The 14,925-nt window shown below is 53.4% G+C and overlaps 1 protein-coding gene across 1 annotated transcript in view; it reads right to left on the reverse strand.

Annotated features, from left to right (window-relative positions):
* Nucleotides 1-14,925, reverse strand: part of efhc1 (EF-hand domain (C-terminal) containing 1) — a 152,660-nt gene that overhangs the window by 122,815 nt on the left and 14,920 nt on the right. The window contains exons 2-3 of the mRNA XM_072509339.1: nt 10,422-10,643; nt 9,986-10,273 (exon numbers count right to left, since the gene is read on the reverse strand). Of these exons, the coding sequence (XP_072365440.1) occupies nt 9,986-10,273; nt 10,422-10,643 (510 nt within the window). The remainder of the gene's footprint in view (nt 1-9,985; nt 10,274-10,421; nt 10,644-14,925) is intronic.

The following is a 14,925-nucleotide window of genomic DNA, read 5'->3' on the forward strand; positions in this document are numbered from 1 at the left end:
TTCTGGGTTAACTCAGCACTTCCTCACTCCACCCATGGCTGACTCGGAATTTAATTTTTCAGCACTGGTGACTACACTTGGTCAGGATCAGCCCTCAAGAGTGATTTTGCTACAGGTCGAACTACTGCTCAATGTCTTACACTCTCACTGACAGCAGCAACCCTGGCTGATTTCCCCTCTCCATCTCTAACCCAGGGATCACTGGACAGTGATCAGGAGCAGCAACCCTGGCAGATTTCCCCTCTCTCTCTAACCCAGCGGACAGTGATCAGGAGCAGGAACCCACGCTGATTTCCTCTCTCTCTAACCCAGGGATCACTGGACAGTGATCAGGAGCAGGAACCCTGGCTGATTTCCCCTCTCTCGAACCCAGCGGACAGTGATCAGGAGCATCAACCCTGGCTGATTTCCCCTCTCTCTCTAACCCAGGGATCACTGGACAGTGATCAGGAGCAGGAACCCTGGCTGATTTCCCCTCTCTCTCTCTAACCCAGGGATCACTGGACAGTGATCAGGAGCAGGAACCCTGCCTGATTTCCCCTCTCTCTCTAACCCAGGGATCACTGGACAGTGATCAGGAGCAGGAACCCTGGCTGATTTCCCCTCTCTCTCTAACCCAGGGATCACTGGACAGTGATCAGGAGCAGGAACCCTGGCTGATTTCCACTCTCTCTCTCTCTAACCCATGGATCACTGGACAGTGATCAGGAGCAGGAACCCTGGCTGATTTCCCCTCTCTCTAACCCAGGGATCACTGGACAGTGATCAGGAGCAGGAACCCTGCCTGATTTCCCCTCTCTCTCTAACCCAGGGGTCACTGGACAGTGATCAGGAGCAGGAACCCTGGCTGATTTCCCCTCTCTCTAACCCAGTGATCAGGAGCAGGAACCCTGGCTGATTTCCCCTCTCTCTCTAACCCAGGGATCACTGGACAGTGATCAGGAGCAGGATCCCTGGCTGATTTCCTCTCTCGAACCCAGGGATCACTGGACAGTGATCAGGAGCAGGAACCCTGGCTGATTTCCCCTCTCTCTAACCCAGGGATCACTGGACAGTGATCAGGAGCAGGAACCCTGGCTGATTTCCTCTCTCTCTCTAACCCAGGGATCACTGGACAGTGATCAGGAGCAGGAACCCTGGCTGATTTCCCCTCTCTCTAACCCAGGGATCACTGGACAGTGATCAGGAGCAGGAACCCTGGCTGATTTCCCCTCTCTCTCTAACCCAGGGATCACTGGACAGTGATCAGGAGCAGGAACCCTGGCTGATTTCCCCTCTCTCTCTAACCCAGGGATCACTGGACAGTGATCAGGAGCAGCAACCCTGGATGATTTCCCCTCTCTCTCTAACCCAGGGATCACTGGACAGTGATCAGGAGCAGGAACCCACGCTGATTTCCCCTCTCTCTCTAACCCAGGGATCACAGGACAGTGATCAGGAGCAGGAACCCTGGCTGATTTCCCCTCTCTCTCTAACGCAGGGATCACTGGACAGTGATCATGAGCAGGAACCCACGCTGATTTCCCCCCTCTCTCTAACCCAGGGATCACTGGACAGTGATCAGGAGCAGGAACCCTGGCTGATTTCCCCTCTCTCTAACCCAGGGACCACTGGACAGTGATCAGGAGCAGGAACCCTGGCTGATTTCCCCTCTCTCTCTAACCAGTTATCACTGGACAGTGATCAGGAGCAGGAACCCTGGCTGATTTCCTCTCTCTCTAACCCAGGGACCACTGGACAGTGATCAGGAGCAGGAAGCCTGGCTGATTTCCCCTCTCTCTCTCTAACCCAGGGATCATTGGACAGTGATCAGGAGCAGGAACACTGGCTGATTTCCCCTCTCTCTCTAACCCAGTGATCACTGGACAGTGATCAGGAGCAGGAAACCTGGCTGATTTCCCCTCTCTCTCTCTCTAACCCAGGGACCACAGGACAGTGATCAGGAGCAGGAACCCTGGCTGATTTCCTCTCTCTCTAACCGAGGGAACACTGAACAGTGATCAGGAGCAGGAAACCTGGCTGATTTCCCCTCGCTCTCTAACCCAGCAGTCAGCGGACAGTGATCAGGAGCAGGAACCCTGGCTGATTTCCCCTCTCTCGCTAACCCAGGGATCACTGGACAGTGATCAGGAAGCCTCGCTGATTTCCCCTCTCTCTCTAACCCAGGGATCACTGGACAGTGATCAGGAGCAGGAACCCTGGCTGATTTCCCATCTCTCTCTAAGCCAGGGATCACTGGACAGTGATCAGGAGCAGGAACCCTGGCTGATTTCCCCTCACTCTCTATCTCAGGGGTCACTGGACAGTGATCAGGAAGCCAGGCTGATTTCTCCTCCCTCTCTAACCCAGCGGTCACTGGACAGTGATCAGGAGCAGGAAGCCTGGCTGATTTCCCCTCTCTCTCTCTAACCCAGGGATCATTGGACAGTGATCAGGAGCAGAAACCCTGGCTAATTTCCCCTCTCTCTCGTTCTAACCAAGGGATCACAGGACAGTGATCAGGAGCAGGAACACTGGCTGATTTCCCCTCTCTCTCTAACCCAGTGATCACTGGACAGTGATCAGGAGCAGGAAACCTGGCTGATTTCCCCTCTCTCTCTCTCTAACCCAGGGACCACAGGACAGTGATCAGGAGCAGGAACCCTGGCTGATTTCCTCTCTCTCTAACCCAGGGAACACTGAACAGTGATCAGGAGCAGGAAACCTGGCTGATTTCCCCTCGCTCTCTAACCCAGCAGTCAGCGGACAGTGATCAGGAGCAGGAACCCTGGCTGATTTCCCCTCTCTCGCTAACCCAGGGATCACTGGACAGTGATCAGGAAGCCTCGCTGATTTCCCCTCTCTCTCTAACCCAGGGATCACTGGGCAGTGATCAGGAGCAGGAACCCTGGCTGATTTCCCATCTCTCTCTAACCCAGGGATCACTGGGCAGTGATCAGGAGCAGGAACCCTGGCTGATTTCCCATCTCTCTCTAACCCAGGGATCACTGGGCAGTGATCAGGAGCAGGAACCCTGGCTGATTTCCCATCTCTCTCTAACCCAGGGATCACTGGACAGTGATCAGGAGCAGGAACCCGGGCTGATTTCCCCTCTCTCTCTCTAAGCCAGGGATCACTGGACAGTGATCAGGAGCAGGAACCCTGGCTGATTTCCCCTCACTCTCTATCTCAGGGGTCACTGGACAGTGATCAGGAAGCCAGGCTGATTTCTCCTCCCTCTCTAACCCAGCGGTCACTGGACAGTGATCAGGAGCAGGAAGCCTGCCTGATTTCCCCTCTCTCTCTCTAACACAGGGGTCAGGGGACAGACATCAGGAGCATGAACCTGGCTGATTTCCTCTCTCTCTCTCTAACCCAGGGATCACTGGCCAGTGATCAGGAGCAGGAACCCACGCTGATTTCCCCTCTCCACTAACCCAGGGATCACTGGACAGTGATCAGGAGCAGGAACCCTGGCTGATTTCCCCTCTCTCTCTATCCCACGGGTCACTGGACAGTGATCAGGAAGCCTCGCTGATTTCCCCTCTCTCTCTAACCCAGCGGTCACTGGACAGTGATCAGGAGCAGGAAGCCTCGCTGATTTCCCCTCTCTCTCTAACCCAGGGGACAGAGATCAGGAGCAGGAACCCTGGCTGATTTCCCCCCCCTCTCTAACCCAGGGATCATTGGACAGTGATCAGGAGCAGGAACCCTGGCTCATTTCCCCTCTCTCTCTAACCCAGGTATCACTGGACAGTGATCAGGAGCAGGAACCCTGGCTGATTTCCCATCTCTAACCCAGGGATCACTGGACAGTGATCAGGAGCAGGAGCCCTGGCAGATTTCCCCTCTCTCTAACCCAGGGATCACTGGCCAGTGATCAGGAGCAGGAACCCTGGCTGATTTCCTCTCTCTCCAACCCAGGGAACACTGGACAGTGATCAGGAGCAGGAACCCTGGCTGATTTCCCCTCTCTCTAACCCAGGTATCACTGGACAGTGATCAGGAGCAGGAGCCTGCCTGATTTCCCCTCTCTCTCTAACCCAGCAGTCAGTGGAGAGAGATCAGGAACCCTGGCTGATTTCCCCTCTCTCTCTAACCCAGCGGTCAGTGGACAGTGATCATGAGCAGGAAGCCTGGCTGATTTCTTCTCTCTCTCTCTAACCCAGGGATCACTGGCCAGTGATCAGGAGCAGGAACCCTGGCTGATTTCCCATCTCTCTCTAACCCAGCAGTCAGTGGACAGTGATCAGGAGCAGGAAGCCTGCCTGATTTCCCCTCTCTCTCTAACCCAGGGATCACTGGACAGTGATCAGGAGCAGGAACCCTGGCTGATTTCCCATCTCTCTCTAACCCAGCAGTCAGTGGACAGTGATCAGGAGCAGGAAGCCTGCCTGATTTCCCCTCTCTCTCTAACCCAGGGATCACTGGACAGTGATCAGGAGCAGGAACCCTGGCTGATTTCCCCTCTCTCTAACCCAGTGATCACTGGACAGTGATCAGGAGCAGGAACCCTGCCTGATTTCCACTCTCCCTCTCACCCAGGGATCACTGGACAGTGATCAGGAGCAGGAACCCTGGCTGATTTCCACTCTCTCTCTAACCCAGGGATAACTGGACAGTGATCAGGAGCAGGAGCCCTGGCTGATTTCCCATCTCTAACCCAGGGATCACTGGACAGTGATCAGGAGCAGGAACACTGGCTGATTTCCTCTCTCTCTCTAACCCAAGGATCACTGGACAGTGATCAGGAGCAGGAACCCTGGCTGATTTCCCCTCTCTCTCTAACCCAGGGATCACTGGACAGTGATCAGGAGCAGGAATCCTGGCTGATTTCCCATCTCTAACCCAGGGATCACTGGACAGTGATCAGGAGCAGGAGCCCTGGCTGATTTCCCCTCTCTAACCCAAGGATCACTGGACAGTGATCAGGAGCAGGAACCCTGGCTGATTTCCCCTCTCTCTCTAACCCAGCAGTCAGTGGACAGTGATCAGGAGCAGGAAGCCTGCCTGATTTCCCCTCTCTCTCTAACCCAGCAGTCAGTGGACAGAGATCAGGAGCAGGAAGCCTGCCTGATTTCCCCTCTCTCTCTCTAACCCAGGGATCACTGGACAGTGATCAGGAGCAGGAAACCTGGCTGATTTCCACTCTCCCTCTCACCCAGGGATCATTGGACAGTGATCAGGAGCAGGAACCCTGGCTGATTTCCACTCTCTCTCTAACCCAGGGATAACTGGACAGTGATCAGGAGCAGGAACCCTGGCTGATTTCCTCTCTCTCTCTAACCCAAGGATCACTGGACAGTGATCAGGAGCAGGAACCCTGGCTGATTTCCCCTCTCTCTCTAACCCAGGGATCACTGGACAGTGATCAGGAGCAGGAACCCTGGCTGATTTCCCATCTCTAACCCAGGGATCACTGGACAGTGATCAGGAGCAGGAGCCCTGGCTGATTTCCCCTCTCTAACCCAAGGATCACTGGACAGTGATCAGGAGCAGGAACCCTGGCTGATTTCCCCTCTCTCTCTAACCCAGGGGTCACTGGACAGTGATCAGGAGCAGGAACCCTGACTGATTTCCCCTCTCTCTCTCTCTAACCCAGCGGTCAGTGGACAGTGATCAGGAGCAGGAACCCTGGCTGATTTCCCCTCTCTCTCTAATCCAGCGGTCAGTGGACAGTGATCAGGAGCAGGAACCCTGGCTGATTTCCCCTCTCTCTCTCTAACCCAGGGATCACTGGACAGTGATCAGGAGCAGGAACCCTGGCTGATTTCCCCTCTCTCTCTCTAACCCAGGGATCACTGGACAGTGATCAGGAGCAGGAACCCTGGATGATTTCCCCTCTCTCTCTAACCCAGGGATCACTAGACAGTGATCAGGAGCCGGAACCCTGGCTGATTTCCTCTCTCTCTAACCCAGGGATCACTGGACAGTGATCAGGAGCAGGAACCCTGGCTGATTTCCCCTCTCCCTCTCTAACCCAGGGATCACTGGACAGTGATCAGGAGCAGGAACCCTGGCTGATTTCCCCTCTCTCACTATCCCAGGGGTCTCTGGACATTGATCAGGAAGCCTGGCTGATTTCCCCTCTCTCTAACCCAGCGGTCAGTGAACATGAGCAGGAACCCTGGCTGATTTCCTCTCTCTCTCTAACCCAGGGATCACTGGACAGTGATCAGGAGCAGCAACCCTGGCTGATTTCCCCTCTCTCTAACCCAGGGATCACTGGACAGTGATCGGGAGTAGGAATCCTGGCTGATTTCCCCTCTCTCTCTCTAACCCAGGGATCACTGGACAGTGATCAGGAGCAGCAACCCTGGCTGATTTCCCCTCTCTCTAACCCAGGGATCACTGGACAGTGATCGGGAGTAGGAACCCTGGCTGATTTCCCCTCTCTCTCTAACCCAGGGGTCAGGGGACAGAGATCTGGAGCAAGAACCCTGGCTGATTTCCCCTCTTTCTCTAACCCAGGGGTCACTGGACAGTGATCAGGAGCAGGAACCCTGGCTGATTTCCCCTCTCCATCTCTAACCCAGGGATCACTGGACAGTGATCAGGAGCAGGAACCCTGGCTGATTTCCCCCCTCTCTCTCCCTATACGCCAGGGATCACTGGACAGTGATCAGGAGCAGGAACCCTGGCTGATCTCCCTTCTCTCTAACCCAGCGGTCAGTGATCATGAGCAGGAACCCTGGCTGATTTCCCCTCTCTCTAACCCAGGGATCACTGGACAGTGATCATGAGCAGGAACCCTGGCTGATTTCCCCTCTCTCTAACCCAGGGATCACTGGACAGTGATCAGGAGCAGGAACCCTGGCTGATTTCCCCTCTCTCTCTAACCCAGGGGTCAGTGGACAGTGATCGGGAGTAGGAACCCTGGCTGATTTCCCCTCTCTCTCTAACCCAGGGGTCAGGGGACAGAGATCTGGAGCAAGAACCCTGGCTGATTTCCCCTCTCTCTAACCCAGGGATCACTGGACAGTGATCAGGAGCAGGAACCCTGGCTGATTTCCCCTCTCTCTCTCTAACCCAGGGATCACTGGACAGTGATCAGGAGCAGGAACCCTGGCTGATTTCCCCTCTCTCTAACCCAGGGATCACTGGACAGTGATCAGGAGCAGGAACCCTGCCTGATTTCCCCTCTCTCTCTAACCCAGGGGTCACTGGACAGTGATCAGGAGCAGGAACCCTGGATGATTTCCCCTCTCTCTAACCCAGGGATCACTGGACAGTGATCAGGAGCAGGAACCCTGGCTGATTTCCCCTCTCTCTCGCTAACCCAGGGACCACTGGACAGTGATCAGGAGCTGGAACCCTAGCTGATTTCCCCTCTCTCTCTAACCCAGGGGTCACTGGACAGTGATCAGGAGCAGGAACCCTGGCTGATTTCCCCTCTCTCTCGAACCCAGGGGTCACTGGACAGTGATCAGGAGCAGGAACCCTGGCTGATTTCCCCTCTCTCTCTAACCCAGGGATTACTGGACAGTGATCAGGAGCAGGAACCCTGGCTGATTTCCCCTCTCTCTCGAACCCAGGGGTCACTGGACAGTGATCATGAGCAGGAACCCTGGCTGATTTCCCCTCTCTCTCACCCAGGGATCACTGGACAGTGATCAGGAGCAGGAACCCTGGCTGATTTCCCCTCTCTCTAACCCAGGGATCACTGGACAGTGATCAGGAGCAGGAACCATGGCTGATTTCCCCTCTCTCTCTAACCCAGGGATTACTGGACAGTGATCAGGAGCAGGAATCCTGGCTGATTTCCCCTCTCTCTCTCTAACCCAGGGATCACTGGACAGTGATGAGGAGCAGGAACCCTGGCTGATTTCCCCTCTCTCTCGAACCCAGGGGTCACTGGACAGTGATCATGAGCAGGAACCCTGGCTGATTTCCCCTCTCTCTCACCCAGGGATCACTGGACAGTGATCAGGAGCAGGAACCCTGGCTGATTTCCCCTCTCTCTAACCCAGGGATCACTGGACAGTGATCAGGAGCAGGAACCATGGCTGATTTCCCCTCTCTCTCTAACCCAGGGGTCAGTGGACAGTGATCGGGAGTAGGAACCCTGGCTGATTTCCCCTCTCTCTCTAACCCAGGGGTCAGGGGACAGAGATCTGGAGCAAGAACCCTGGCTGATTTCACCCCTCTCTCTAACCCAGGGGTCACTGGACAGTGATCAGGAGCAGGAACCCTGGCTGATTTCCCCTCTCTCTCTAACCCAGGGATCACTGGACAGTGATCAGGAGCAGGAACCCTGGCTGATTTCCCCTCTCTCTCTCTAACCCAGGGATCACTGGACAGTGATCAGGAGCAGGAACCCTGGCTGATTTCCCCTCTCTCTAACCCAGGGATCACTGGACAGTGATCAGGAGCAGGAACCCTGCCTGATTTCCCCTCTCTCTCTAACCCAGGGATCACTGGACAGTGATCAGGAGCAGGAACCCTGGATGATTTCCCCTCTCTCTAACCCAGGGATCACTGGACAGTGATCAGGAGCAGGAACCATGGCTGATTTCCCCTCTCTCTCTAACCCAGGGGTCAGTGGACAGTGATCGGGAGTAGGAACCCTGGCTGATTTCCCCTCTCTCTCTAACCCAGGGGTCAGGGGACAGAGATCTGGAGCAAGAACCCTGGCTGATTTCCCCCCTCTCTCTAACCCAGGGGTCACTGGACAGTGATCAGGAGCAGGAACCCTGGCTGATTTCCCCTCTCTCTCTAACCCAGGGATCACTGGACAGTGATCAGGAGCAGGAACCCTGGCTGATTTCCCCTCTCTCTCTCTAACCCAGGGATCACTGGACAGTGATCAGGAGCAGGAACCCTGGCTGATTTCCCCTCTCTCTAACCCAGGGATCACTGGACAGTGATCAGGAGCAGGAACCCTGCCTGATTTCCCCTCTCTCTCTAACCCAGGGATCACTGGACAGTGATCAGGAGCAGGAACCCTGGATGATTTCCCCTCTCTCTAACCCAGGGATCACTGGACAGTGATCAGGAGCAGGAACCCTGGCTGATTTCCCCTCTCTCTCGCTAACCCAGGGACCACTGGACAGTGATCAGGAGCAGGAACCCTAGCTGATTTCCCCTCTCTCTCTAACCCAGGGGTCACTGGACAGTGATCAGGAGCAGGAACCCTGGCTGCTTTCCCCTCTCTCTCGAACCCAGGCATCACTGGACAGTGATCAGGAGCAGGTACCCTGGCTGATTTCCCCTCTCTCTCTAACCAAGGGATTACTGAACAGTGATCAGGAGCAGGAACCCTAGCTGATTTCCCCTCTCTCTCTAACCCAGGGATCACTGGACAGTGATGAGGAGCAGGAACCCTGGCTGATTTCCCCTCTCTCTCGAACCCAGGGGTCACTGGACAGTGATCAGGAGCAGGAACCCTGGCTGATTTCCCCTCTCTCTCTAACCCAGGTGTCAGGGGACAGAGATCTGGAGCAAGAACCCTGGCTGATTTCCCCTCTCTCTCTAACCCAGGGGTCACTGGACAGTGATCAGGAGCAGGAACCCTGGCTGATTTCCCCTCTCTCTCTAACCCAGGGGTCAGTGGACAGTGATCGGGAGTAGGAACCCTGGCTGATTTCCTCTCTCTCTCTAACCCAGGGATCACTGGACAGTGATCAGGAGCTGGAACCCTGGCTGATTTCCCCTCTCTCTCTAACCCAGGGGTCAGGGGACAGAGATCTGGAGCAAGAACCCTGGCTGATTTCCCCTCTCTCTCTAACCCAGTGATCAGGAGCAGGAACCCTGGCTGATTTCCCCTCTCCATCTCTAACCCAGGGACCACTGGACAGTGATCAGGAGCAGGAACCCTTGCTGATTTCCCCCCCTCTCTCCCTATAAGCCAGGGATCACTGGACAGTGATCAGGAGCAGGAACACTGGCTGATTTCCCCCTGCCTACAGCAAACATGAGCTTTGCTGATACCGATGGAGATATTGCAAAGACAACCCTTCACCAGTGAGAGTGCTGGCGATGTAACGTTAGCAGAGGATGAACCTACACACGTAAACTTGTCACAGCAAGTGAGGCGGTATCGCTTGCCATAGGCAACCAAATCCATGGCCACGTTGAGATCCTTCCAGTGCCAGCAATCCCCCTGGTCGTTCTTCGGGAGACGCTGCCTGTTGATCAGCTTGCCCTGGGGTAGTCCAGCGTTGTCCACTTCTGGCTCATGAATGGCAATACTGTCATCTTCCAGGTAATAGTACAGGACGATAGGTCGGACCCGATAATATTCCTGCGGAGACTCATGAACCGTCTCTTTGAAATAGCCGTCAAATTTCAATACCTGTTTCAACGTTAAAAAGAAAAGACTTTCACTGAAAGATCGCAGCACAAGGGTGGTGGAAGAATAGGACAAGGCAATGGGACACTGGGGGAGTTCTCTCAAAGAGAGGGTTCATTGGACGAATGTTGAACAGCTGTGAAAGCATTACCTTCTTATCGAATGCCACATGACCTGGGATGAAATCTGCTGGTGGTGTCTGCTTGGCCTGACCATAGGTTAATGTGGGTCTTTTGTTGGCCAATTCATCCACATCAGACACAGATAGCTGATTCACATGGAGTGGTTCCCCACCAATCCCAACTTTGGGCACAACAGGGAGTGCGATGCCATTCTTGTAGCTGAAAGTCTGCGACCGATGGAAGTTTGACTTCTAAAGATAATTAAAATGGCATAATCTTCAGAATAGTAATAGTTATCAAAAAGCAGCCTGGTCGCCCTACCTTTCTGCCCTTGACTATCTCCTTCTCCAAAAGCCCACCTCCCCAATATCCTTTAACCTGACCTTCTGCCCTGTCCCCAACCTTACCAACCCACAATGTCACCAAATCACTCAACTCTTATCATAGAATTTACAGTGCAGGAGGCCATCCAGCCCATCGAGTCTGCACCGGCCCTTGGAAAGAGCACCCTACCTAAACCCACACCTCCACCCTATCCCCGTAACCCCACCTAACCTTTTTTGGACACTAAAGGCAATTTATCATGGCCAATCCACCTAACATGCAAAACTTTGGACTGTGGGAGGAAACCGGAGCACCCGGAGGAAACCCACGCACACACGGGGAGAACGTGCAGACTCCGCACAGACAGTCACCCAGTGGGGAATCCAACCTGGGACCCTGGAGCTGTGAAGCAACTGTGCTAACCACTGTGCTACCGTGCTGCCCACATGTTGAAACATCTTTCTCTCCATCCTTGTCAACCTCCTTCATTCCAGCCCTGAAGAGGGATAATGTCATTAAGAGGCCAAAGACTGAGTTTATTTGGTTGGAATTAAGGAATAAATGAGGAATAATTACACTACAGAGCGTACAGGTAAACAAAGAGCAGGAAGGAGATCGGGGAGCAAATGTTTAGACAAATTACAGAATACAGAAGAGCGATAATAGTGGACTTCAAATTATTCTAATTGTGATAGTAACATTGTGCAGGGCAAAGTGGGAGAGAGATTCCTGAAATGTACACAAGAAAACCTCCTTTATCAGTGTGCTAGCAGCCGAAAGGAGCAGGACACAGTGCCTCGCTCTGGGGAATGAAGTGGAGCAAATGGAACATGTTACTGTGGTTCACATTATAATCAAGCTGAAAATACACAGCAGATCGAAAAAGGGAAGAAGAACAAAAGAGATGACGAGAATGAGCAGCTAACATAAAAGGAAATGAAAAAGTCTTTATAAACATATCAATGGGAAATGTGCAGGCAAAGGAGGAGTACAACACGTTAGGAATTAAAAAGACGTTCTGATGCACACAGAGAGCATTGCCAAGGTACAAAACCTGTACTTTGCATCATTAGATAAGACGAAGCAGCGAATTACACAATAAAGGAGTAGTGAGCAGATAATAGTAAAGTAAGAGCACTGGAAACTGGGGGAGAATTTCCAACACTGCAACAATTTCAGAGTTTAAAACCTCTTTTATCTCCAATTGCTGACACCATGTTTGCTGTTTAAATGCAACAAAGCTGCACTAATGTCTTCCCAGTGATGGCTCGTTACTGAAGGAGGCAACTTCCAGAAAGACAGCCTCATCCTCCAACCCTGACCCCACCAAGACCAAGCCACTCTCCTCCCTCGCACCTGGTTCCCTCTCTCTCTCTCAGTCTTGTCTCTCGCTCCCTCTATCCCGGTTCTCACTCTGTCCCTTTCTATCCCGGTTCTCCCTCTCTCTCTCTCTCTATCCCAGTTCTCTCTCTCTCTCTCTCTATCCCGGTTCTCCCTCTCTCTCTCTCTATCCCAGTTCTCTCTCTCTATCCCAGTCTCTCTCTCTCTATCCCAGTTCTCTCTCTCTATCCCGGTTCTCTCTCTCTCTCTATCCCAGTTCTCTCTCTCTATCCCAGTCCTCTCTCTATCCCAGTCTCTCTCTCTCTCCCGGTTCCCTCTCTCTCTCTATCCCGGTTCTCCCTCTCTCTTTATCCCGGTTCTCTCTCTCTCTCTCTCTCTCTCTATCCCAGTTCTCTCTCTCTATCCCGGTTCTCACTCTATCCCAGTCTCTCCCTCTCTCTCCCGGTTCTCCCTCTCTCTCTCTTTATCCCGGTTCTCTCTCTCTCTCTCTATCCCGGTTCTCTCTCTCTCTATCCCGGTTCTCCCTCTCTCTCTCTTTATCCCGGTTCTCTCTCTCTCTCTATCCCAGTTCTCTCTCTCTCTCTCTATCCCAGTTCTCTCTCTCTATCCCGGTTCTCTCTCTCTATCCCGGTTCTCTCTCTATCCCAGTCTCTCCCTCTCTCTCTCCCAGTTCTCTCTCTCTCTCTATCCCGGTTCTCCCTCTCTCTCTCTTTATCCCGGTTCTCTCTCTCTCTCTCTATCCCAGTCTCTCTCTCTATCTCTCTATCCCGGTTCTCCCTCTCTTCTGGTTCTCTCTCTCTCTCTATCGCGGTTCTCCCTCTCCCTCCATCCCGGTTCTCTCTCTCTCTCTCTCCCGGTTCTCTCTCTCTATCCCGGTTCTCTCTCTCTCTCTCTATCCCGGTTCTCTCTCTCTCTATCCCGGTTCTCGCTCTCTCTATCCCGGTTCTCGCTCTCTCTCTCTTTATCCCGGTTCTCTCTCTCTCTCTCTATCCCGGTTCTCTCTCTCTCTCTCTATCCCGGTTCTCTCTCTCTCTATCCCGGTTCTCCCTCTCTCTCTCTTTATCCCGGTTCTCTCTCTCTCTATCCCGGTTCTCGCTCTCTCTATCCCGGTTCTCGCTCTCTCTCTCTTTATCCCGGTTCTCTCTCTCTCTCTCTATCCCGGTTCTCTCTCTCTCTCTCTATCCCGGTTCTCTCTCTCTCTATCCCAGTTCTCTCTCTCTCTCTCTATCCCAGTTCTCTCTCTCTCTCTCTATCCCAGTTCTCTCTCTCTCTCTCTATCCCAGTTCTCTCTCTCTCTCTCTATCCCAGTTCTCTCTCTCTCTCTCTATCCCAGTTCTCTCTCTCTATCCCGGTTCTCTCTCTATCCCAGTCTCTCCCTCTCTCTCTCCCAGTTCTCTCTCTCTCTCTATCCCGGTTCTCCCTCTCTCTCTCTTTATCCCGGTTCTCTCTCTCTCTCTCTATCCCAGTCTCTCTCTCTATCTCTCTATCCCGGTTCTCCCTCTCTTCTGGTTCTCTCTCTCTCTCTATCGCGGTTCTCCCTCTCCCTCCATCCCGGTTCTCTCTCTCTCTCTATCCCAGTTCTCTCTCTCTATCCCGGTTCTCTCTCTCTATCCCGGTTCTCTCTCTATCCCAGTTCTCTCTCTCTCTCTATCCCGGTTCTCCCTCTCTCTCTCTCTATCCCGGTTCTCTCTCTCTCTCTCTATCCCAGTCTCTCTCTCTATCTCTCTATCCCGGTTCTCCCTCTCTCCTGGTTCTCTCTCTCTCTCTATCGCGGTTCTCCCTCTCCCTCCATCCCGGTTCTCTCTCTCTCTCTCTCCCGGTTCTCTCTCTCTATCCCGGTTCTCTCTCTCTCTCGTCTCTATCCCGTTCTCTCTCTCTCTCTCTCTCTCTATCCCGGTTCTCTCTCTCTCTCTCTATCCCGGTTTCTCTCTCTCTCTCTCTCTATCCCGGTTCTCTCTCTCTCTATCCCAGTTCTCTCTCTCTCTATCCCAGTCTCACCCTCTCTCTCTTATTCCGGTTCTCTCTCTCTATCCCGGTTCTCTATCTCTCTCCCTCTCTATCCCGGTTCACTCCCTCTCTCTCTATCCCGGTTCTCTCTCTCTCTCTCCATCCCGGTTCTCTCTCTCTCTATCCCGGTTCTCTCTCTCTCTCTATCCCGGTTCTCTCTCTCTATCCCGGTTCTCTCTCTCTCTCTCTATCCCAGTCTCTCCCTCTCTCTCTTTATTCCGGTTCTCTCTCTCTATCCCGGTTCTTTATCTCTCTCCCTCTCTATCCCGGTTCACTCCCTCTCTCTCTATCCCCGGTTCTCTCTCTCTCTCTCTATCCCGGTTCTCTCTCTCTCTATCCCGGTTCTCTCTCTCTCTCTCTCCCGGTTCTCTCTCTCTCTCTCTCCCGCTTCTCTCTCTCTCTCTCTCTATCCCGGTTCTCTCTCTCTCTATCCCGGTTCTCTCTCTCTCTATCCCGGTTCTCTCTCTCTCTCGTTCTCTCTCTCTATCCCGGTTCTCTCTCTCTCTCTCTCTCTCTCCCGGTTCTCTCTCTCTCTATCCCGGTTCTCTCTCTCTCTCTCTCTCTATCCCGTTCTCTCTCTCTCTATCCCGGTTCTCTCTCTCTCTCTCTCCCGGTTCTCTCTCTCTCTCTCCCGGTTCTCTCTCTCTCTATCCCGGTTCTCTCTCTCTCTATCCCGGTTCTCTCTCTCTCTCTCTCTCCCGGTTCTCTCTCTCTCTCTCCGGTTCTCTCTCTCTCTCTCCCGGTTCTCTCTCTCTCTCTCTTCCGGTTCTCTCTCTCTCTCTCTCTCTCCCCGGTTCTCTCTCTCTCTCTATCCCGGTTCTCTCTCTCTCTCCAACCCGGTTCTCTCTCTCTCTCTCTCTC

This window comes from Scyliorhinus torazame, chromosome 1 (genome assembly GCF_047496885.1).
Source record: "Scyliorhinus torazame isolate Kashiwa2021f chromosome 1, sScyTor2.1, whole genome shotgun sequence".
NCBI classification, from domain to species: domain Eukaryota; kingdom Metazoa; phylum Chordata; class Chondrichthyes; order Carcharhiniformes; family Scyliorhinidae; genus Scyliorhinus; species Scyliorhinus torazame.